We start from the raw sequence: 25,399 nt of genomic DNA, 5'->3' as shown, positions 1-25,399 counted from the left end.
GTTAGAAACTGTGCTGCACTTTGACTAACAAAGAACTTTCCTGAAGTTTAATTTCTTCAGCAACTGCAGTTGAGTGATGTCTGCAGTAGGGCTTGCTTTTGTGCTCCTGCTCAGAGCTTCATGCACAGACTGATTTTAACTGTTGAATTTATCCTGGTCATTTCCTAAGAACCATTTTCTAGCTAAAGGAAAAGCATAGTTAAGTATTTTAGGACTCCTGGAGGTTCGTCATGTAAAGGCATTGTTGATGAAGGAAATTGATAATGAATGTACAGTTGCCATGTCTTAAAGCCCAAACACAATGTTTTGAATAATATGAAGATCCTCCCACTAGAAAACTGACTGCTCAGGTACAAATAATTATGTTATTTTCGTTATTTCAGACTGACATGAAAACAAAAGGAAGCTTGCTCTGGGTCTTGGATCATACTAAAACTTCGTTTGGACGTCGAAGGTTGAAGAAATGGGTGACCCAGCCCCTCCTGAAACTGAGGTGAGGTGGTTCCTTATGTGGGCTAAAACTCTGTTTTCTAGCTGTGATACTGAGTGTGCCCAGTGAATTTGTGTATCCCGAGGACCTGAGAGCCACAGCAGAGTCTGCACTGCAAATGGCACAATAGTAGTGATGGGTGTTATATTTAGGTTTGAAGGAGTTAAACTCATTTTGGGCTCAGATAAATAATAGTGGGTTTGGACTAAGTTAGATACTCCTCTGCAGAAATCAGAGTGGGCACCATTCTAATTCTGTAGCCTTTTTCAAACAATGAATGAGGATGACCTGGGATTGGAGGTTGTTTTGTTCCTAAACTTGCCAGTTAATGTTGGATGTCTTCCTTCCTTTACAAGTATTTACATCCCTAATGTGTTTAATTTCTTCTAAAGTAGCTGCAGATGCTTTTGTTATCCCTGTATACAATGTATTGCACAGGAGAGGGTTCTTTTTTATCAATCCTGAGAGGTGATGGTTATTTGGCCACTCCAGTATTTTGACCTGTGCTTGATTTACCAGTGCTTTAGAATTGCTGTGTTTTGCTGCAGTATTATGCTGGTTTTCACTTGTCTCAGTTTTGAAATGGACTCCATCTTTTCTGATTTCTCTTGGCAGACTCGATTTGAGTGTTGTGGTTGAATGTGTAGTAAATAGCAGTGTTGAGTCCTTGGGCTGCATTTGCCCACAGTTTGAGTTTTTGGATCCATTCATTTGGATATGTGTTTCCTGAGCATTGTCAGTGTAGAGTTCATTGGAGTTGTCACTCTGTTCCCTTCAGTTTAGCATACAGGAGAGCTTTTGACTTGGTTATCCACAGTATTTTTCCCCTCTGTTTCACTGTTGAAAATAAATCAAGCAGTTTTAAAGTTCATTACTTTTTGACAGGTTTAAATAGTGAGACATAACAGTTTTTTAGCCTCTTCTTGTTGCTGGTAATTTACAACTGTTTCTTCAGAAGCATTTTTCCAAATGTACTGTGTTTATGCACTGTACTTCTGCAGCATCGCTGCTTAATTTTCTTATTAGCCTTTTTCTAATAAGTTAATTTCAGTGGCCCCTTGTTTTTTTTTTTAATTCTTCTGATAATAGCTTTCATGTATCTTTCCAACTAGGAAAGGGCCTTTGATGTAACCATCCTAAACAGCATGGGAGTTAATCAGGGCACTGTGTCATGAAAAGCATTCAGGTGGAATTTTGGGGCCGCTTTGCACAGATGAGTGTAAATAAATCAGTTTATTTCCCTCCCTGCCCTTGAGCCATGCCGGGTCTGTGTGTGCAGCTGTCAGCGGAGGGAGCCAGAGCACTGAGGATGGCCCTGGGCAGGACCTGGCTCGGGCTCCTCCCGGGGCTGGCCCGAGTGACCACAGAGTGACCACAGAGTGACCACAGCGAGTGACCACGCCCGTGGGCAGCAGCTCAGGCACCGCTCCTCAGGGAAATGGAGTTCCTCCTCCTACCCAGCACTTCAGGCCCTCCTTGTTAACCAGTTTACATTCAGTTTACATTCAGTTTACATTCTCCCCTGTCTCAGTGCAGAACCAGCTTCACATGCTCGTGGTTTTGTTTCCTCCTCTTACCCCTCTGCTCCTTCCTGCTTCTGGAGAGTGATGCTTGGCATTTTCAGTCTGCTGTGGCTGGAGGTGATGGTGCTCCTCAGTACTGCTTGAAGCTAAAGAAGCTGTTTTGCTCTGTGTACTTCTCCCTTTCTGACTCTCAAGTTGTAATTTTACATAGTTAGTGCATCAGGCATCTGGCAATATTGTTCCCAGTAATGCACACAAATGCACTCAGAGAACATTCCATAATGGCAATTCACCTGTGCCTCCTGGAGTGACATTCTCAGAGGAAGTAAGGCTTCTGTACTGCATCTTTTCCAGTTAGTGAGTAGGTGTATCAAGAAGTGAGAGGGTGTAATTACTGCTTTATGCCTTAGAGTTGAAAATCACTTGGGATGATGACTAAATTTCCTGTGAAGAAACCATACATTAGGGTGAATAAAGATGGAATGTGTACAGACTCATTTGGGCAAACCTGAAGATACTCTTTAAATCATCAGTGATGCCATACATGTAGAGACAAGATGTGTACATTTGGGAGAAAAAGAAGTGGCAGAAGAAAGTTTAACCAAGAGGTATGTACACCTGGGTACACAAAGATAATGAGATAAGAGTCTGTCGGTCTCCAGGAACTGAGCTTTTTAGGAGGAATGAGGAAGGTGGTTTTTCTGCAGGAGTTAGGTATTTGTGGGTGGGTTATAGAAGTGTTATCTTACCTCTGACATCCAAGTTCCACGAGTGCCTTTCTCACCTGGTGTATGTAAGAGGAGTGGAAGAGAAGGAGATGATGGCCTGGAGCATTTGTGGGTGAGGGAAGGCTGCTGTCCCCTCTCAGGCCACGGGGTTCCAGCAGGAAAGGCAGCAGAGCAGCCAAGGGGCTCAGGACAGCTCTCAGCACCCAGAGTTGTGAGCAGTGCTGGAATCTGAAATGCAGGGAACTCTCAGAACTTTGGGCTTGTGAGCCAAAGCTTAGAATTAAACACAGGGCTTGATCTGAGACCTTGGAAAAGGTTTCCAAACTCAGGTGCTGGAAGGGAGAATGTGGATTTGTAGTTTAAAGCAGAGACACGTTAAACTAAGTAAAGGAAAGGTTAGAGTTTTAGAAAAAAATAAAAGTAGTTACAAAGGTAAACAAGAAGTTTAGACTGCAGTGCTGTAGGTTTGTGTGTCATAACATGATTGGCTAACAAAGCTCACACTGCAGCATGAGTCCTTAAGGTGAAATATTTAAGGATTGGGTCCAAAACATAAATATCCTTGTTGGCAGTGTTTTATTGGTCCTTAAAAGGTCTTGTAACTAGAGGTCTTGTGACCTTCTGAGCCATGCAGTGAAAATGTGAGCTGAACTCACCCTTCCTGCCCATGTAAAAGATAAGAAAAATAAACCACATCATCAAAAAGAGTTCAAAGATCCCATCTCGAATTCCTTCCAAAATTCCCCACAAGTGAATTATCACAGTGCAGCAGTTACAAATAATTTCTTTCCTAATGGGAAATAGATCTCAGAACCCTTGAGGCTGATGTCAAAGTCAGTGCTTCTTCAGTACCTACATGAGGAGGAGAAAGATAAGGTTCACGTGGGCCTGGCTCAGCAAACCTGGCTCTGGTTTTAATCTCTTGTTTTGTTGTTTATTTTGGATGTTGTCCCGTGTAGACACTGCCCTGCACATGACCAGTGTGAAACCTCATCTCTGCAGAATGTGTCCTTCCCTGTCTGTATTATCCATGGTTATCACTGCCTCCCTCTTCCCTTCCAGACTCTCCTTTGCCTTTCCCTTCCCCAGGTGTCAGGAGTGCTGGTTGCCCATCTGCAGCTCAAACAGACAAATAAACACTGCATCCTTTCCCTGGCTGGGCATTAATTTGTGTCTGTGCCTTGCTCAGCTGTTGATTCTTGCACAATTCCTGGGAAATCTGTTTTCTGGATGTATCAAACACTCAGCCTTGTCAAGGGTGGCTGGAGTTGAACAGAGAGTTCAGAACTGGAGAAGTGGTTTCTGGTGCCATGGCCAGGGAGGAGGGAGAGATTGTGCTGTGGAACTGGGGAGGGCCTGGCTGCTGTTGGCCTCTGCTGCAAAAGTGCTTCCTTTGAGTTAAAAGAATTTCTAATGCAAAATTTAAAAAGCTTAGGGACGTGTGTGAGATAAACTGGAAGGCTGTGTGATATGAACACACCAGTTTGCACAGTAATCTCTCTCTTTGGGGTGTTCTCTACAGGTTTTTGAGGGTTTTAGTGCTTGAAGTAGTTTAAACAGACTGAGTGACCCAGAAGTGCCTGGATTGTATTTCTTTAATATTCTTTTGTCTCTCTTAGATTTTTAGTGTTACATATGATGTACCTGCATTTATTTGTAGCCAAGATAAAACCTGATCCTTTTTTAATTAAAGCTGATGTTTAAATCTCAAGAAAGGAGAAAATCGTATCTGTTTAGACAGTTGCCAAAAACATGTCAACCTTTGCTTTGTGCTTCAGAGAAACCAAATTTTTAATTACCTCTCAAAAACTGGATTTCCATTTTCCCCCTGGGATTCCAGTATACTTTGTCCCCTGTTTCTTCCAGTTCTGGACGAGATGATGCTTTTATAGTATTAAAGCCTTGTAGGATGGTATTGATAATTACTGTTAGTCTGAATATGCTTTGTCCACAGGAGCTTAGAATGACTGGCAGCATAGCAAATTCAGAGCTGCACAGTTCAGGACTACAGACAGTTCCTTATCCACTCCTGAGGAAGAGGAAGTGTAAATTAGCATTACTAATGCAACATGACTTGCTTGGAGGATATCTACTGTAGAACTGGGAAGAAGAGGGTCCCTTTACAGTGAGATTGGCAATGGCATGTCTTTTGTAATATAAAATAATGCTCTACATTTTCTCACTTTGAATGTATTGGGTGCTGCTTTATTTATACTTCTATACACAAAGTATAATTATAAAGGAAAGTCTTTCAAGTTTGACTTTGTCCTTGTTCTCAAAATTAACATATCAGGGTGGTAAAACAAACTGTCTAAATGTCCTTGTCCCATCTTATTTTGGACTTAAACTGGTTCCCATTTGATACCATCTTCATCCAGAGCATGACTAGAAGAATTTTTTTTTCTCAGCAGTAAATTACGAATAAAATCCACTGATCCTACAGCAGAGCTAAATTTTCCTCCTAAGAATAACAATTTTATATCAGTGCCAGTATAAAATGCACAAATGCAGGTTACAGCATATGCCTGAGATCTCAAAATTGTTGTAGGAAAGAAAAAGATTGCAGCATCATCACATGTATAGATTCATTTTTGCTTAGCTGTGTTTTGGTCCCTTTGCTGTGTCTAATTCCTTATAAATGGAGCAATCAGGCATTCATTCATGTTGGCTAAAGTAGCTAATTGTTCCCCTTTTAGGCACAAATAGCTGAAATACATTGTGTATGAGCATAAACAAAAGTGTTTGATTGCCATTTGCATATGTTGGACGTTCTTTTAACAGATGTGAAGCTAAAGTTTAGGGTGCTTGTGCACTGCTGCTCAGTATTTGAGATCCATTCAGGGAGATTGTCCTCTCCTGTTGGACCTCTCTGGAGAGGCATGAGACATCAGGAGTTTTGGGAGTAAAATATGTAAAAAGCAAGTGAACAGATCCAGAAGGACGCTTTAATATTTTTAGGTTTCACTTAGATTTCACTGCACTATTTATGATATAAGTACCCTTGTTTGTACTATTTCGTTGGTGCTAATGGGTAAAATTCCAGCAGTCACACCAAAATTTAACAAATCCATCCCATAACTGAGCCAGCTTTTCTAGCTCAGCCAGCACTGAGGTAAAAAGGCAGAGAGGTAAGGGTAGCATCCCAGCCTTGAGGGGAAGGGAGCACCCAGGATGGGCTGGGGCTCGTGGTGAAGGGAAGGACGGGGGTCGGGGGGCTCACAGAAGGGCACAAACCTCTGTTAGTAAATTTTGTTAGTAAACTGCACACCTGGCAGGGAAATTGGTCTGTCCTGAGTCCTGAGTGGGATGAGCACACAGCAGTGGGTTTGACCAGAGGGACAGGGTGAGAGGGGAGAGAGAGGGAGGTGGATGAGAGAGGGGTCACTGTGATGTTCCTGGCCCCGGCGCCCGTGCAGCTGACGGGGTGTGTGAGCCCCGGGGGTGTCACACCTGGGCCCCCCAGCCTGCAGGGACCTCTTCATGATGGCATCTCCTGGCTTTCTGTGCCAAGCACTTTCGGGAGGCAGTCTGTTCAGCCCTGCCTGGAGAAGGGTGCAGGGCTGTCGGGTGCTCCTGACCCTGCCGCTCCCTGACCCCCAGCAGGCACAGCGTGGATGTTTGTCCTGGAAAAGGGCATCCTGCCTCTGGCTGGCTCTGCAGGCGGTGCCTGTCGGTGCTGGGGACCTCATCCCCCTGGCCCCCAGGGCTTTATCTGCTTGTTCTTTGGAAGGACATCCTGAGTTTATGGACTGCACAGTGGTTTTTCTGCCAGGGCTGTGGGCTTTGGCGGCATTAATTTTGGTCCCTGTTGCGGAAGGGAGTGGTCTAAAGCAAGGGACACTCTGTACCATTTAACATGGTCTTTAACTTAATCAGCTCATCCAAAGTCTTCCTTCGTTGGCCATGGTCTGAGGGGAGGTCAGAGAAAGCCCCATCATAAATAAATGAGTAATTTAAGTGATACATTTTCATTCTTTGCAATGCTGCAGTTAGGAGGCTGCTAGGCTTTGATTTAGATACCGTAGTCCATGGAAAGCAATGTTTGTTGTCTCATACCCTTAATTATGTTTTTTTAAGGGGTTGAATTCCTGTGACTGACAGGTCTGCACATCACTCCTGTTGTCCTAGAATGGATTTAATAGAATAATCTTAATTGTGTACACTATTCTTGAGTTGTGTCCTTAGCATGATGAATAAATTCATACTCTGTGCATTTAGCATAAGTTAAGTGATTTATGATAAATTTTTATTTATTTACCTTGTATTTAAATAATACCTTACATGAATGACAATATCCTTATTTAGTATATAATATGCTTATGTAGCATATAATAGCATATTATATAGCATATTTTATATAGCATATTTTAGTATATATTTTAGTATATATATATTATAGCATATTTAGTATATAATATGCTTATATAGCAGATGCATTATCAATTTCACTCTGCTTTGAATGTAAAGATATTTTATCACATCTAAAAATGTTGGGGTTTTTTTTGCTGCAGGAGAGACCAGCAGATCTCTGTTGCCACACCAGCAACCAGCAATCCTGTTTAGGCTGCTCAGATGTTAATTCAGTGCAGTGCTTTCGTGTCTGCAGCCTTCTGCTTTGTCAAAATAATTTTTAGTTCAGGATTCAAACATCTTCTTCGCATTTTCTGATTTTCTGTATTGTTCACTATTTGGCAGCAGAATAATGCAGGGGAGTATCTCATTATTTCACTTCAAGTAGGTCTTTTAAATGACTGCAATAACAATTCTGCAGTTAGATTTTGTTATGTTTAAATACACTGAAAAGTGATTTTAGTATTGTATTAATGATGCTATTCTTAGATGGGAGGGTATAGCAGAAGTAAGAGTATTGCTTTTAGTCAACTGAATTATGTTACATTATTCCACAGAAGATTGCTTGGAAAATTGGATAAAGCTCAGATTGCTGTCATGGTTTATACAGATGAGAAAGAACAGGCTAATATTGCACCTAAATGCAACATGAAGTAGTAGCCAGTTTAGCTGGCTGTTGGGTTTCTTTGCATAATGTTAGATCCAGGTTTTCTGCTGGTGGAATTATTTTCCAGACCATGCAGAGATTGGCAGCCCCAAACTGCACAGAGCAGAACAAATTCCTTCAGAGATGGCTTAGCAACTGATCAGTGTAATACGTATATGTATACATTGGGCACTCAATAAAATGTTTGTTGATTTAAATATTTATATATTAAATATCTAAATATTTGACATTTAAAAGCATACTTTGAAATGCATCATCTGTTTTTATGGTATCTCGCCCCAGTCCTTCCTTCCTGATGGGTACATGGTGTTTTAGACAATTCTTTGCTGTACTTTCTGAATTTTGAAGCAGGAATCCCACTCGTTTTTCTTTACAGGTGGAAAAAAAAATGGGTCATTTGGTACTGAATGCCGTTTTCCTGGCCCTTTCTTATTTGTGGGATTATGGATGCTTAGTTTTAGATTACTGGAGCGCCAGTAACACAGCCATATGTGAGGATGATTAAAGTGCAGATTAAGCTTTGGAGGGAGGAGTTTTTCAAATATCTACATCTATTTTACATATTACTGCCAGTTTCCAGTTGGCCACATAGTAATAGTGCTGTTTAAATTAAGTAACAGAGTTCTGCTGCTTACAGTGCTTTTTAGTAATGAAAAATAAAGGTTTTTATCTTCTTTAAGGTAAGTATGTGTATAATTTAACAGTTCAGTACTCTCTCATGTGGAGGAGAAGTGTTCCAGGGTTTCAAGTACAGCAACTGTCAGTAATTCTCCATGAAAATGGGATTGTGGGTGGTGACACTGACCCCTCAGGACGTCACTGCAGCTGTTGTCTGGTGTTGGAGCTGTGTGCTCAGGGTATTCTGTGGCTCTGCCACTGATGCCAGCCCTGCTCAGGTTCCTGTGACCCTGCTGTCAGTGGGACCTGCTTCCAAGCTGCCTGGCTGCCCACAGGAATGGGGGGTGGATTTTAAAAATGTGTGTGTTGGCATTGCTGGAGCAGCGGATGGGGTGTTCTCGTGACCTGCAGCAGGACTGCTCAAGCAGTGCCTGCCAGCTCTGACCTTCCCGTTCTCCTCAGGGCTGGAAAACCCCAGCCTTGGGGAGTGGGGTGTGGGCAGTGCTGTGGTGCTGTCACAGAGCCTGTCCCTGACAGGGACGGCAGTGGGAACCGGCAGCAGAGGCTGTCCCTGCTGGTGTGGCAGCTGCACCTGCCCCAGGTGCGCAGGGCCATCCTGTGCTCCCAGCACGGCTGCTCTGGGGACCAGGGTGTTGTCTGTGGCAGGTGAGGAGCTGGTGTTACTGTCTGGCATAAAGCAGTGTGACACTGAAACAATCCTGGCACGTGAAAACTGTTATATTTGTGTTTGGCTGAGAGCACACCCAGCTATGATTTCCCCTTTCACATGACGTGCAATAAAATATCAAGGACTCTTAGGTTCAGCTGTCTTCGGGGCCAGAGGCCTCTGACTGCTGGACTGTTGTAATGTCTGCAGCCTGTGGAGGTGCCCAATTTCTTTGATTTCCTCATGGACACTATTTATGAGCAGCCACACTGGCAGCTGGCCTGAAACCTCTGCAGCAGAAGCCACGGGCAAGGCAGGCCGTCTTCCAAAAATCTTAGATTTGGATTGCATCCTTGTTTCCCATCCCTCTGTGCTGGCTGAGCTCTGAGCATCTTGCTGCTCCCTGAGAACGTGGGCTGCTTTTGCACACACTTGTCTGGGATGTGAGTGACTGATTTCTCCTTGAACTGCCTGGGTGGATGGGCTCTGGATACACCCACTGACCCCCACGCCCAGTACTTCCCTGGGAGAAAGCAGGAAGGCAATTTGGTTGCATGGAAAGCAGAAGTGGAGTTACCTCTGCAATCTGCAACCAGTCCATGGGTATGTTGGAAGGATATAGAGGAGACTCTGTAAAAACCTGGGTGAAACTTGGTGGTACTTGTCCATTTCTGCAGCCCTTTGCTTTTAAGGAAATGATTGTGAGGAACCTGCCCAATGCTATGGAATCACCTCTTCTCATTAAAAAAAAGTGTTTCCTCACTTCAGGAGGATATTTCTGTGGCTTCAGTCCTGAAATAGGGAGATAAATGTTACAGGTTTTAGCAAAAAAAGGTAGAAAAACCAACATAGTGCTGATCCAGGTAATTACCAATCACTGGTCAGGATCAGACAGGGGGACAAAACGGTGAGGGGTGCCTACAACCTGCTGGGTAGAGCGTGGTGCATGGGGTGCAGGTGTGAGCTCCAAACCCTCTGCCCATCCTCCAGGCACTTCTCTGTACATTTGGGGTGGAATCCCCGGGGTTCAGTGTCACCAACACCAGGAGCCCCAAGTGGGCACTGAAGGGTGTCTTGTGAGCACAGACAGGGGAGAATGAGCACATGTCCAGGATCTGGCTTGCGTTGGGAATGAAATCCCAAGATTCTCTGCATTCCTCAGTTCTTCTACTAGCCCTGCTCATGGGGATGTGACATTAGTCAAAGACTAAAACAAATCAACCCAAAACAAACCAAAGGAAGAGGTTCGCTGCCTTCCCCCTTCCCCTCAGAGAAACACAAGTTTTAATTATTGATCTATTTCTTTTGCAGTGAGATAAATGCCCGGCTTGATGCTGTGTCTGAAATTCTGCTGTCAGAATCCAGCGTGTTTGGTCAGATTCAAAATCTGCTTTGTAAGCTGCCAGATTTGGAGAGAGGCCTCTGCAGTGTTTTCCACAAGAAGGTACACCCATCATTACACTAATTTATTGTCCTCTAAACAGCATAATTCTGTCTAAGTATACTTCCTTTGTTTTTGCCATGCTTGTTTTAAAATGTTTTCTACTTAGCAGGACTGAGGCTGGCACCTTAAGGGGCTGTGGGTTTATAGAAATCAGATGTGGTGAAATCTTGCTCTGTGATCAGTGGTAAGCTGATAGAAGAAATGTCTGGGTAGGGTTCTAAGGCACATGCTTTGGACTTCTAGTGGCAAGAGGCAGACATGTGCAGTGCTCATGATTCAGTGTCTGGATGCAGGGAGGTGGGATGGTGCAATAGGCCCTTTTGCCATGAACCCTTATTTGCCTTTAAACCAAAGCTTTGCATTCCATATGCTTACCTAAAAATCACACGTGCAAGTGGAACCACTTGGCTGCTGCTAGCTGTTTGCAAATGAATGTTTGTTTGCTTATAAATTCCCCAGTTTGGACCTCAGGTCCACATTTTAATAAGACCCACTTATGAGAGATGAGGCACTGACAATTCTTAGTTGAAGCAGATTAACGTGCCAATGGCACCTGTGGAGTACTTTGTGTTCTTTTATTTCATTGCTCTGCTTGGAGGTTTTGACAGGTTTTTTTTAGATAAAGGAATAGATGGGTAGAATGAGAGCACAGTTGAAATTTTTTGGATGGTACAGCACAACGGTTTCCTGTCTCTGAAAATCTGAAACCCAGTTTGTTGTACAATTTTTAAAGCCCTGCAGTGTTTGGCTCTTGGAAGGGCTTGTGTGTTTCAGGGAATGGATAGGTCCAGCCATAAGGAAGGTTGTGAAAAGAGGGAGTGTGCACCACTTTGCCCATCCAGTGTACCATATTCACATGATAAAATTGTTGGGTTTCTTTGTCCAAACAACTGCCCAGGAATTAGATAATTCACTTTTTAATGGTTTAACTCATTTCAGGTTTCATACACAGTACTGTTTCTAGGAATATATCTGCATTTCACAATATCCTGGAGCTGCTCTGCTGCTGCCCTGTGGGGTTTTTCCTTTGGTTTGTTTGGCTTTGCATTATTTTCTGTGTGTACTTATTTCTTCAGACGTCCCTCCCTGCTGTAGAGCTGCTTGCCTTTCCCAGCTTTAGGCTCACTTTTAGGTGGAGCCATGCAGAGACCCTGGATTTTCATGTGGATTTTCTCAAAAACCTCTCGTTTTTGAGACGAGGTGACAATGCAGATTGTCTGACCAGCAGCCACTGCAGCATGAAGATGTGTTTAGTGAGTCAGATGTTGGAAAGAAGCTGCAGGAGAGGAGAAATGCTCCAGCAGACTCCCTAAAAAGGGTAAACGAGGGGGGAAAGCTCTAAGCACACACTTCTGATGTGATGGATTATTGTAAAAAAAGGGCAAGCCCGACTGGGGAGAAATGCTGATGTCTGACTCCAGCTCAGAAGGCTGAATGATTTCTTTATTAGAACTATACTATAATAAATTAATATACTATTTACAGGAGATACTAAAACTACAAACCTACTTGTTCTAACACCATATCTAACTCACTCACAACTTGTGACCCTCTCTGAGAGCCCAGCCAGGTGGATTGGATTGGATTGGATTGGATTGGCCACCAGGCTCAAACAATCCTCACCAGAATCCAACCAAGCAATCACCCCAGGTAAACAATTCTCCAAACACATTCCACATGGGAAAAACAAGGAGCAGAAATAGAAATTGTTTTCTCTTTCTTTCTCTCTCTCTGTGCTCGTCTATGAAAAATCCTGACAGAAAGAATGATGTCCCTGTGACACTGGATTTGCTTCCCCTGGTAGAAGCCTGGGTTGTGCAGAGCACTCTGGAGAGGACCTGAAGCACTGAGTAAATCCCTGAGGACATGTAGGACTTTGAGGAGATGGCAGTGTCTTTGAGAGACATGGTCTGTTTCTAATAAAGAATCAAAAACAAGCTCTGGGAAGCTGATTCTGAAGCACAGGTGGTAGATAGGGAGCCTGAAGAGAGGTCCCAGCAAAGCAGGGCATGGAGTAACTGGGATTCATGGATCATTTCGAGTTCCCTCCCCACAGTGAATGCTGCCATTTCAGTTCCTACCACAGAACCCCTTCCAGCTCTGTTAATTCCAGATGTCCATCTCCCACATGTTTAAAGTGAGGTTCATCGCCATTTCATTCCCTTAAGGGATCCAAGACTCCAAGTGGAACACTCTGATGGCTTCACCGAAGGAATGTGCTTGTTAGTCCAGTGTCAGCTGCAGGAAAAATAGGTGAATGTGACAAGCATTTCATCCTCCAGGCCCTTCATACTTCAGTGAAGGCATTATTTGAGGAGGTGTGCTGTGCAAGGAGACTCTGAAGTGTACAGAGATGGCTGGGGTGTCTCAGTCATTTTAAACATTCTTTGGAATGTTTTTCACATTCAGGTCAGCCGCTGCAGAAATTGTGTTGTGCAAAGCCCTGTGCACCAGTAACCTCTGGGGAAGACAGAAGGAAATGAAGGCAGCACAGTGGTCTGCAAGGCAAAGCATCCTGATGGGAACTCTTGTGGTCAAGGACATCACTGTCTGTCTTCTTGGTCTGAAATACTCCTTTTTTTTTTTTTTTTTTTTAATAATAAGTTGTATCTGATAGCATAATTCAAGCAGGGAATTGTTAACCTGGCCCTTCACAAGTTCCCATTGCCTCAAACCAGCAAGACCTGTATCTGATTTACCCCAGCTGTAACCACTCTGGAATTAGAGCAGTATTTTGACAGTAACAGGTGTTACCTTGGGGGTCACAGTTCAGCTGTGATTTTGTCCCAGCCTGGAAAAGGACTGAGGGAGTGGTTCAGGAGGCAAAAGCAATATTGCAGTTGCCATGGAGAGAGGAATGACTCCACAAGGACTGGTTGGTGTTCTCAGTTTGTGCAGGTCCAGCACTCGACCCCTCGCCGGGCAGAAATGCTCCCCACTGCAGAGGGGCCTCACTCCTCTCTGTGGGAGAAGAAGGGTGGCTGGAGATGAAATGTGTGAGCACTTCTGGGTAGCACTCAGAGGGTGGCTGCAAAGGAATCTGAGAGACAGGGAATTATACTGAGTTTTGTCTCAGTAGTGCCTGGAGCTGGTGCAGAATCAGGCCTTGGTGGCAGAGGTGGTGCTTGGGGGAGAATCACTAAATCACCCAGCACAATTTGCACCACAGGCATTTCCTTCTGCCATCAGTGAGAAATACAAATGGCAGGACCCTACTTTTTTGCCTCATTTAAAGTGGAGACCGTTCAGCCTTGCCTTGGAGTGTGGCAAAAGAGGGTCAGTGACCGATGTTTGAGCAGGTTTTACAGCCAGTACAGAGTAAACATGCCATTTGTACTTTTAGAAATGTGTCCTACAGGGCCAACCTGATGTTTCTTGCTGTTTTCATGCCTGTGTTTTCAGTGTGTTTCAGAAGATAAATATTTACACAGGCTCAACCCATATGTGTTTATCTTGTTTGTACCCTTCGCCCAATAAACATTATTTTTTTGACTAAAGCACGGTCACCAAAGGAATTATCATAACAATTGGCCATTAGATGTACAAAACTGATTAGAGGGGAGCTGTTTACCTAAGGAGGGAGAGCAATAGCCAAACCTTACCCACCACGTGTAGTAAAGCATCCTTTCAGTTTGTTCTGCCCCTGGGAAAACCTGTTCAGTTCTGGACCAGGCTCTGAAGGTTTCCTGCCCCTGTCAGGCTGCTCACCTGAGCAGAATGGAGCAGGCAGCTGCTGCAGGGGGGTGTGTGCTGCCTGTCTGCCCACAGCCTCCCCGAGGGACTTGCCTTCCCCTTTTCAGTGAGTATTTCACCATTTCTGGGACACGGTCAGGCTCCTCAGAGGACAAGGGTGCAGCTCAGCCGGGTGCCAAGTGTTAAAGTCGTTCAGTGGTGCTGAAAATACACCCTTCCCTGGAAGGGACATTGGGTATTCCATTGGAGAGGGTGTGAGTTTCAGAAGATTCAGAGAAAAATGTTATGGTTTGGCTTTTTGGTTTGTTTTTTCTTGTGTGAAATGAATACCTGTTACATATGCCCAAGAAATCAGTTACTATTTGTGTAGAATACTAAATACATTTTAAGTACACTTTCCCCATACGATAATCCTTTGACTTTAGCTTACATATACCTTGTATTTTTTACCTTTTTTTTTTCCTGCTATGCTAATATCATGCACATCTTGCTTATACTACACTTTTAATCTTTTAAAGAGTCTGCATCACAGATATTTTTAGGTTTGCAATGCTAAATGCTGATTGGAGCAAACTGTTCCCCGTTAAGCTGATTAATGTAAAGTCATAACAAGGGGACTTAATAATCTTAAAATTAAATACCTCATTTCTCCCAAACCAAAGTCTGCTCCCTATGCTAAAGAGATAAAGGTGAGAATTACAATTTGAAAGGAGTGATTAATGTATATTGCATTTAGACACCCATATTTTCTTTTAATTTGAAAGGCTTTTAAAAGAGATTGGTGGCTGTTGGCTGTGGGTCTCTGTTGGAAACAATTTCAGTAATGCAAACAGGGCTGAATTGCCGTCAGTGTTGCTGAGAGGGTGTTAGATCTCTGTGATCTTCCCTGCATCCATTTTCAGGACAGTTTGATAAACTTCTGGTTGAAACTATTGTTTGGCATCACTGTCAACTCTGAGGTTGTTTCTCCAGTGCCAGAGAAGTTGTGGCTATCATTGGTGTCATCTCAAAAGCAGAATTCAAAAATAGCGTTGGATCGGCTTGTGAGAATCTTCTGTGAATGCAAGACTGTTAATCCTGCTTTATGTAAGCAATTCTTACTGGATTTTAAAAGCCTCTAATTTATAACACAGTGGGTATCTTCATGGGGTTACCTAGGATTTGAGTGGAATCAGTCCCACTCTAATGGGGCCCAGATTTTCAGAGTTATTTGAATGTGTCTGTTCCAAGGTATCTGTTTGCTTAGTAAATTATTTCTGCAGTGGAGACATTAAATTTTACATGCAGAGTCCTGCAGTGTTACTAACATGCAGCGCGGGGGAACAGAACACTGAATAAGCACAAATTCACCCCATTCCTGGGGACAGCCTGTTTAACAAGGCTGTTTGCAGTAGAGCACGGTGAATTTCCCTCTCTCCAAAGGTCTGTAGTCACGGAATCAAACAGGTTTTGACTCATCAGGTGACTCTTACAGTGTCCTGTAGGCCATCAGAGTTGCTGTGAGGAATTTAGGAGTGCTTATTAACCGTCCTCTGAGAAATCTCATAACTTCAAGAGTTGTTTTAGGTGCCCTGAAATGCAGCTCTCTCCTCTCAGTGAAGCCTGAGCTTCAGCAGCCTCGCCAGCCTTGTTGCCAGCTGTGAGTTTGCAGGCCCCAAGTTGGGCAACTCCCCGGGGGCTGCCCTGGCAGGGAGACCCTCCTGGAGCAGTTCTGTGTCAGGAACGAGAGGCGCATTGGACTTTTTCGGTCTCCAGCTTCTGTTTGTTGTTACCAAAACTTCAGCAAGCTGTCTGCAGCAGACTCTGCGTGCAGGAAAAACAGCACAAAAATGGCAACGACCTCGTGTTGCAAGGCCTTTTGAGTCTAATCAAAAACTAAGCTGCCCAATTAAAAAGTGACACCTAAATTATTTCCCTTTCTAACCCAATAACTGACCCCTAAAGACTCACAATGCGGATTTTTCTACCCAATTACAAGATACCACCCAAACCCAAGAACAAAGAGGAAGAAGAAGAAAGAAGAAGGGAACTCAGAACAACACCCTGTACCCTCCATCTTGAACCCATCTGTAACATATTAAAAATCCTAAAACCTATATTTCTCACCCACGTGACACACTGCACTGCTCTCCACAATCTCTACAATCCATTTCACACTTGTGTGGTTTCTGGTCTACTTTGAGGCTTTGGAAGTTTTCTCCATGAATGAGGGTCAGGGTCAGTGCTCCCCTGGGGGTCAGGACACCCCAGAGCAGACAGAGGAATATTTCCAGTGCCCTGGGTTTCCACAGCCAACACCTCAGCCAGGCGTTCTCACCTGTGCCCACCAACATCTCCTTTCCCCCACTCCTACAGGTCGTGCACTGATCAGGGCCCTTTACTTCCTTCTTTAAAAAAAAAAAGAACAATTAAACCCGCCACCCTGATGAGCTCCCCTGTGGAGCTGATGCATTTCTGGGTGTGCACATTTGCTCATTCTCCTGTCCTGTGGGTCACCCTGCTGTCTCCTGGGCCCACTCTGGAGTAGCCTGGAGGATTTTATCCCTCATCCTCATGGGTGTGGATGGTGATGGTGATGGTGATGCAATCGGTCAGAAAGTGTTTTGTTTTACTTGGAGTCCGAGCTGGGATTTATCATTTGTTTACAGTTTCAGGCCTTTCCTCTGTGCTTTGACTTCAAACACTGTTGACATATTTACTCCTTTATTATTTTGTTTAGTTTTGTTGTAAGATAGAAGCAGTAAGTCCCAGATTATCAGAAAGATGATGATAAATTGCAGCAAGTGCAGAGGAAACCCAGAGTTTTCATGAGGCAGAATAATGGATTGTTCGTGAAGCAAGATTAAAAGACTCTTTTTTTTTTTTTTTTTTTTTAGTTAAATTGATGATTAAAAGAGAACAGAATGCTTAGAGGTATTTGAAGGGTGTTAAAAGCAAAGAAACAGTGCAGTTAGTGTAATACAAAAGAGTAAAACTAGAGATATTTAGATTAATTCAATGGAAAGGAAAATTGTGCTGTCTGGTAACACTTTTACATGATGATTGTTGTTGCATTATGGGTTAGTGGTAAGCACACAGTATCTTGGAATATATGGGCCTGAGAGCAGGCAAAGAGAAAATAATACAAAATAACTGGAGTATTTGCAGGGAAACCTCCTAATGGGCGTCCTCTGTCCCACAGAACTCTGTGGCTCTGTAAAATAGATGAGCTTAGGTTTTCCAGGAACATTCAGGGTGCAGTGTCCATGGCCCTCCTGAATTCCTAACTGTGGTTAAATTGCATTTTGGCTAATACTTTATTCTCTTTGAGTACAGACATTCCTTGGGAATAACTGCAGTGTAATAAATGAGAGAATTGCCTTAGTTCTTGCATTTGAGTGTGGGAAGGAAGAGAAAGAAAAATTTACGTTCGGGAAGAAATTAAGAGACAAAGGATGACAAAATAAAAATGTACATGTGTTCTATGAAATAGTGATTCACTGCCTCTTCTGTGAGCAGTGTTGTACTGGTCACCATACAGTCCTGTCCAGAAATTAAATTATAGATTGCTGTAGTAGAAAAAAAAAAAGTTGGAACAGAAGGATATGTCAGACAAAGAATATTATATATCCTACTGCCTTCCTTGCATCCTCAGGTGAGGAAAATAAACTGGTTTTCTTTCAGCGTTGCCCATTGACTGATGGGAGAATTTCAGAAGGCTAAAGGAGTAGTGTTTCATTAAAACGATCAGTAAAATACAAAAAAATGCCATTATTTATGGATAACCTTTTTCAAACTCTCTGAGATTGGAATGCAGCTAAAGGTGACAAACTGTGCTGGCACTGGGGAGCATCCAGAACCCAAGAGCGAAGTGCTTGGAGCACACCACAGGTAGCACAGGCGGTTCAGAGAGGCAGAGGAGATTCTCTTTTAAAGCTGGTGCTTTTGGTGATGTGTCTTTGTTTGAAAAGACAGGAGTCTGTGAAGGAAGGCAAGGGCCTCCCGTGAAATGGAAAAGGTAAACCCCCTCCCTCCAAATTACCACAATTTCAAAATAAAAAGGCTCTCAGGCAAAGATATGGGAATGGGAATAACAGTTTTTTACTAGGAAAAAACTAAATAAAAAAAAAATGTAATTAGTACAAACAAAACTACTGATAGAGTCAGAAACCTGACACCCTGAGGAGTCAGGGTGTTGGTGATAGTGCAGTTAAATGGTGGCTGCTCCTCCTGCTCCTGGAGTGGCAGATGAAATGCTGCTGAAGCGATGATCCCGTAGAAGGGTGTAGTTTTCTCTGAAGGTCTGGTGATAGAGTAGATGGGCCTGGTCTTCCTCTGGGAATCCAGTGAACAGGCTGTGCTGATGTCCCAAGAAATGCTGATTTTATGCAGGTAGGGATGTTTGGCTCCTCCCTCTGGGTGGAGCATCTCACAATGGGATGATGTAACTTCCTCAGTCATGCAGTGAGCCATTCAATGGCCCATTAACAGAAGATATCTCCCTGGGGGGAGACATTGTTCTTGGAAGAGATAAGAAAACTGCCCAACAAAAGATACCTGCCCCACCTCGGACAGATGGCAAATAGAATATATGCTTATCTTACAAGCCAGGACATGGCGTTATAAATGAATGCTCCAGTTTATTAATTAAAGAAAATTTATTAAATGATAAAAATATAAATTTGGAGGAGAAAAAAAAAAAAAAGAAAGCCACAATCCAATGAAAAAGGGTCAGTGGCGAGCCCGCGTATCGGTGCTGGGTGAGACACAGGTCTGAGCGCTGCAGCAGAGGCTCCCCTGTGTTCACACCGGCTGTTCTGCCCGAGCGGTTTTTACACGGTTTATTCTGCCCGAGGCAGAGTCCCTTTTCTTCCTTTCAGGACTGCACATGTTCAGGTGGAGTTCTTTCTGTGTGCTGAACTGAGCAAAACCATGTCCGGGGAGTGATGAGCCCCATGATCGTGTTCCGAAATCCGGCACTGAGATGTATCTCCCCGACGGCTCCGGCTGTCCCAGTCTCAGATATTTATCAGATATTTATCAGTATTGATTGATGGCTCTGGCTGTCCCAATCTCAGATATTTATCAGTATTGATCAATGGCTCTGGCTGTCTCAATCTCAGATATTTATCAGATATTTATCAGTATTCATCGATGGCTCTGGCTGTCTCAATCTCAGATATTTATCAGTATTGATCGATGGCTCCGGCTGTCTCAGTCTCAGAGATTTATCAGATATTTATCAGTATTGATCGATGGCTCCGGCTGTCCCAGTCTCAGATATTTATCAGATATTTATCAGTATTGATCGATGGCTCCGGCTGTCCCAGTCTCAGATATTTATCAGATATTTATCAGTATTGATCGATGGCTCTGGCTCTCTCAATCTCAGATATTTATCAGTATTCATTGATGGCTCTGGCTCTCTCAATCTCAGATATTTATCAGTATTCATCGTCCCATCGTTCCTCGGATCACCCTGGGGAACGATCCATCTCCGGGCTGGCCGCGTTCATTCGTTTGTAAATGAGGTTCTCCCTCCTCTTGTCCAGGTGGTTTTGACACTGATGCAATCCCCGACACCGACTTGTGTAGTTAAAAGTCTTTTACAAGGGTATTTATTACCAATACATATATAAGATATACATGTCAATTTTTGTTGCATGAATTATCCCATATGCCCCTAACAGTGATTGAAGGAGGCAGCGTGCTCCTGCTCGGTGAGGCTCTGGCAGGGCTGTGTGTGCTGGGCCCCAGGGTGGGATGTTCCCTTCTGGACAACGGGGAGACACAGAATGCCCTGGATGGGTGCCTGGACGAGCAGGGAGAGTCTTCCCTTGTGCTGAGGAGAGGATGAGGAGCGGGCTGGTGTGTCCCCTGTCCCTGCTCAGGCAGGGCTGGTAGAGCCCAAGCTGTCAATAGCTACAAGCACTTTAAACAGGGCGCTGGGTTTCCCTTTTTCTGTGGCTTCTCTTCTCCTGCCTGTGTTCTTGTTCCCAGTCTCTCCCTGCCTGTGCCTGACCTTGCCTTTCAAACCCTGCCCTGCCCAGGGCAGCACTGGGGTGCACAGGGCCATGTGGACAACGTGTGGTGCTCCTGACATCCCCCAACCTGCTTTCTTTGCTGTTTGCACCTTATTGCCCCTTTTCCTGCCTTTTTGTGCACATCTGCCCCGAGCAGCAGGAACACTGGAGATCAGCTGTTGACAAAATCCTGAGGACAAGGGTTGGGGCAATTGGTGTGGTTAATTAACCCCCCTAATTAGTGGGGCAAGATGGTGCCACTGTGTTACTGTCCATACATTTTATTTGCGTTCTGTCACATTTTGATACAGCAGAAGAACCTGTTAGTGAAAATGTAATGGGTTGTATTGACTCAGACATTCCTTCCCTTCTCAGTGCTCTACCCAGGAGTTCTTCTTGATAGTCAGCACCCTGTCTCGCCTGGACTTGGAAATTCAAGCTTTTGTCCCAGTCATACAATCCCATGTGAGATCTCCTCTATTAAAAAATGCACTGCTGGAAATCCCAGACCTTCTCTCCCCAGTAAAGCAATATTTAAAGATCCTGAATGAAGAGGCAGCCAAGTAAGTAGAGAAAACAACATGATTCTTCTGTGCCTCATAGCCTTTCTGAGTAAATGTGTTCAGTTATGCAAATTATGCCTCTTGGTTTAGTACACGTCAGTTTTATATTTTTATTTCATATTTATGTAGGTACAGTTCCTTTTAGTTAAAGCAGAGGTTGTTGTTACCTATGGCTTACATTCCTTTTTTAAAGATAAACTACTTGAGGCAGTATTTTGCCTAGAGGGTGTCTGCCTCAGGCTGAATGATTTTTTCAAAGTTTCTCACCTGTTTTTTGGTGATGAATTTACAGGAAGATATGTTTTGCATTATGTTAATTGGTTTAGCAGCTTTTTAATTATTTTTTTTAAGATAAGCTATTCCTTTTAAAGAGAGACTTGACCTCCAGCAGAGGGGCAGCTCTGCTGTCAGCAATATGCCTTCCACTGTTTTTGTGAGAATTCATCAAAGCTGTCTGCCCTTTTTTGTCTTAATTATGTCCATTGTTGGTCCATGAAGAAAAAAAGACAGGGGAAGAAGATGCTAAATTTGGATTAATACTCATTATATTGGAGAATATTTCTAAATAATTTGATGTGTACTGTTTGTTCTGAAGCACTGCTGCCTCCACTGTCATCCCTGGATTCTTTGCTGAGGTTGTGGCAAAAAGTTTAGTGTGGTGTTGTATGGGGGCAGCATAATCTTTAACTTTTACATTAAGAACAGACTAAAAATAAACATCCACTTCATTTATAAAACATTTTTTATCTTTTCCAAACTCAGGTTGAAAAATAAATCTTAAGAATCAAAGCCTAGAACTTTATTTTATTTGCTTCTGATTTAGAGGTGGACCCAAGGTGTATAAATTTAGAAGTTGAGAGGGAAAGAAGGATTTCCTCTGCCCATTGGCAAGGTGGGATTATGAGATTTCTGCTGATGCCTGGTGCCCAATTATAGTTGTTACAGTTTGTGCCAAAACAGACTGTATCTAAATTATACCAATCTAAATTATACCAGATTTAGTGTAGGTAGTTTCAAAACATGGGGTGTTTTCTTCTGTCACTGTACTAACAATGGCTAGAATAGTATACAAGATATAAATGATCTGTAGAATGGGTATATTGTATTTACATTTATTCAGAATGACTCAGCCAACTTATTTTCTGGCCTTTGCATATCTCAAATGTATGTGGTGCTATTATTTTTACTCAAAAACACTTGTTTCATCAAAATCTTGGCTTCTACTCACATCCATCCATGCACATACACACTTGTGCACAGACTGCATCACATGTTACTTTTGTTATGAGGTGTGGGTAAAATCCTGTCATTGTTCTCAAGAGTATCCCTTTCTCCAGGTTTTGGGTTTTTTTAACAGGGAGATTGAGATTTTGGGATTTGTATTTTTTTGAACCTGTCAATGTTACAGTTTTTTGTGGGCGTCACATAGCAGTGGCAGTCTTCACAATCAGCTGCTGGCTACTAGGGATCTTTTTTTTTTTTTTTTTTTTTTTTTTTTTTTGCCTTGCATTCCCATGGAAACGAGTCCAATTAGCACGAATTCATTTCTAAAAATTAGTATTGTACTTCAAAATGGCATCTTCACTGTCACTGATGTAATCCCAAGGACGGAGGAGTGCACACCCAAAGCACAGCTCTGTGCTACCTGCCTTGCCACTGGCTCCAGCTGTAGCTCCATTTGCAGGCCAAGGGGCAGTGGAGTAAGTAGAATATTAGATTTTTTTTATTGCTTCCATGTTGTAATACTTTCAGTTGGCCAATTACTCGCTCTCCACATATTGGTTTTCAAGGTAATTATATAATTAACTTGCAGAGTTCTGTATTGGCTCTAAAATGCAAAGTTATGTTGCAATTAACTTAGGGCTGATCATGGTGCTTTTTTATTGTTTGCCTGATACTAGGGTAAGTTAAAACTTTTGTTATTTTTGTTGACAGCTGTATTTTTTAACCATTTGAATGGCTTTGCTTGTTTCAGGTTTCAATCCTGACCCGAGCTAGTGCTGCCAAGAGAGTTCTGTCATTTTTTCTGGCACTGAAATTAGAAAAGGGCATTGTTTTGCGTGTGCTTAAAAGTATTCTGGGTAATCTTTTCTGGACAAAAGAAGGAAGCTGCTCTGGGAAAGTACTGATGGCATTCTGCTTTGATGAGGGCCTCGAGGGGGGGATTTTTCCATGCAGTCCTTAAAAAAATGTGCCCAAATTTGGCCAGGTTCTAAATGTGTTGAAAATCTGTGCTCGTGGCATGCAGAAATCACCTGAAGTTTCACGTTTCACTGCAGTACAGGTGTTGTCAGCAGTTGGGGTGCCTTTCTGCTCCTGTGGTGAGCACAGCAGGATTCAGTAAATGGGCTGTGCTATGACCTGAAAATCTGTACTCAGAAGGGAATTAAGCTGGTGTTCCAACAAATAAAAATAACAAAATAAGAATGCAGCTGGTAGGACCGAGGTACATCTCTCTCTTTTTAACATTATTTTACCTTGCATTTCTTATGGATAGGACTGGAGATAAAACACAGTTGTTCAAGGACCTTACGGACTTCCCTGCCATCCGAAAGAAAAAGGAGGAGATCCAGGATGTGCTTTCTAAAATCCAATTGCATCTGCCAGATATTCGTAAACAGATTAAGAACCCTTCTGCAGAGTATGTTGCAGTTTCGGGTCAAGAGGTACTGTGGGGTTTATTATGTATGACTGTACCCATCCTTGCCTAGAAAATAGCTTAAAAGCGGGACCTAGCTGGAACTCTATTCACTGAGTGTGGTGCTTCATGAGGGCATTTGGCTGTCATCTTCTGTGCAACTTTGAAGAGCAGTTTTCTTACCTTGTGACTCCTTTATTTGCTAAGTCAATCACTTCAGTGACTTAAATAATAGAAACACATTAGTGCAGTTGAATTTGGTTCGGTAATGCTTTGCTTTTCTGTCTGCATAAAAACACATACTTCCAAGGTTAATTGTGTGGCTATTGAGTGCTGGAATACTCTCAGAGAACCAGGAAGCACAGCATTTGGTTAATTTGAAGAATGGTGAAAGGATTTCTAAGTACTGAGTCAGGCTGTAATTTGAAAGATGGGAGAGAAGAGGGAACAGTATTAAAGAGTGATAAGTGTTGTTTTAGTTCCAGTTCTTGGAAATGGTGTTCTAGACTGGAACTTTTGCTCGTGGATGCTGCACAAGTGTGGGCAGGACGTGATCCAGCGAGCCGAGAGGTTCCGTGGTGAAAGTCAGAGACAGCAGACCCTGCCACGTTTGTGGGGAAACGGAAAGGAGCAGTCAGGGTAGCTCTGCTCAGCACTGTCCTCTGGAACTGCGAGTAGGAAGCTGGGAAAAACTCTGAAGCAGAAAACTGGGGAAAGAAAGGAGTCAGGAAGCAGAATGAGAGTTGTGAGTAGAAGAGAGGAGTGGGTGAGGACAGGGAGGGAAGGGGCTGGAATTGGCCCGTGGGGCACTTGGGAAGCTGAGAAAGATCCAAAAGACACAGCAGGGAGCAAATAGACACTGCTAAAAGTGAGGGAAGGGATGAATTAGAGACAGCAGGCTTTGATGAAGACCTGAAGTTGGATGTTCCTGTTGAGGCTGAAGCTAAGAACAGGAAACATGTGGCCCAGGAGTTGGGTGGGCTGTCAGCACAGAGGCTGAAATCCAAGGGAAAAGTGTAAAAGTGTGTTTGAGTATTGTCTGAGGCAGGGAGGAGTAGGATCTGAAAGGTTCCTCTCGGGGAAGCTGGGTTAATAGCTGCCATCCGTGTGAAGTAAAGGAAAAGAGAGGAACTGATCAAAGAGAGGAGAGCATCCGAGGAAGGACTGAAAAGTGGTGTCAGAGGCAGCAGTCGCTGCACACATTTCAGAGAGGAGGCCTTTGCAGCAGGCTCAGAAGCCTCTGCAGACAGAGATATGTCTGGTGCCTTGATGAAAGGAGCTGCAGGGGCTGGGGATAGCTCTTATTTCATGACATCTGGTGTGAGTGTTCAACAGACACCAAAAGAGGCAGCAGAGAGGGGTCAGAGAATATGATCAGTGAGGAAAAGAAAGATGCCAGAGGAATGGAAGTAATGGAAACTCAGTTGTATTGGAGGAATAGAACACAGGACTAGAACAGGAATTTATTTGATTTGAGCTCTTTATTCCTCAGATCTGTGTGGTATATTCTTCCTGTGTTCTCATAGCACTCTGATGGATGTAAAACTCAGATGCTCCTTCACAACAGAGAAATACCTTGGAAGTGCTTTGGGTGCATTAAGAATTAGTGCACCCTGTCCTTGCTCTATTCCTGTGTTAGGATTGTTATCCTTGTTTGTTCTTGGGGATGACTGCTGGCTCCTCTGGAAATTTCTATCTAAATCTCATTAGCTACAATGGAGAGGTTTTGCCAGACACGAGTCTTGTGGCTCTCCGTAAATGTGGTCAGGTTCTGTGTTAACCTAATCTCTGCAGGAAATCTGTTTTCCAGCTGAATTCTGTGACGTGAGAATGCCTCAGCTCTCTGACATGCAGGACCTCAGGCTGCTGTTACAGAGATAACAGACATGAATCATGTGAAACAAACACGTCACTGTAGGTCTCAGTGCACTGGGCATCCTGACACTGCTGCTGGTTCTCCCTGAGCCTCCCTGTCTGAGCCCGAGCCCACTCAAACCTGCAGCAAAGTTCTGCAGG

The 25,399-nt window shown here is 43.4% G+C and overlaps 1 protein-coding gene across 1 annotated transcript in view; it reads left to right on the top strand.

The window, feature by feature from the left end:
* MSH3 (mutS homolog 3) overlaps positions 1–25,399 on the top strand; it is a 96,059-nt gene that overhangs the window by 42,133 nt on the left and 28,527 nt on the right. The window contains exons 12-15 of the mRNA XM_053932022.1: positions 384–493; positions 10,355–10,487; positions 20,558–20,745; positions 23,243–23,411. Coding sequence (XP_053787997.1) covers positions 384–493; positions 10,355–10,487; positions 20,558–20,745; positions 23,243–23,411 — 600 coding nt within the window. The remainder of the gene's footprint in view (positions 1–383; positions 494–10,354; positions 10,488–20,557; positions 20,746–23,242; positions 23,412–25,399) is intronic.

This window comes from Vidua chalybeata, chromosome Z (assembly GCF_026979565.1).
Source record: "Vidua chalybeata isolate OUT-0048 chromosome Z, bVidCha1 merged haplotype, whole genome shotgun sequence".
In the NCBI taxonomy this organism is placed as follows: Eukaryota; Metazoa; Chordata; class Aves; order Passeriformes; family Viduidae; genus Vidua; species Vidua chalybeata.
The sequence above is the reverse complement of the archived record's forward strand: the minus strand, read 5'-3'. Positions and strand labels throughout refer to the sequence as shown.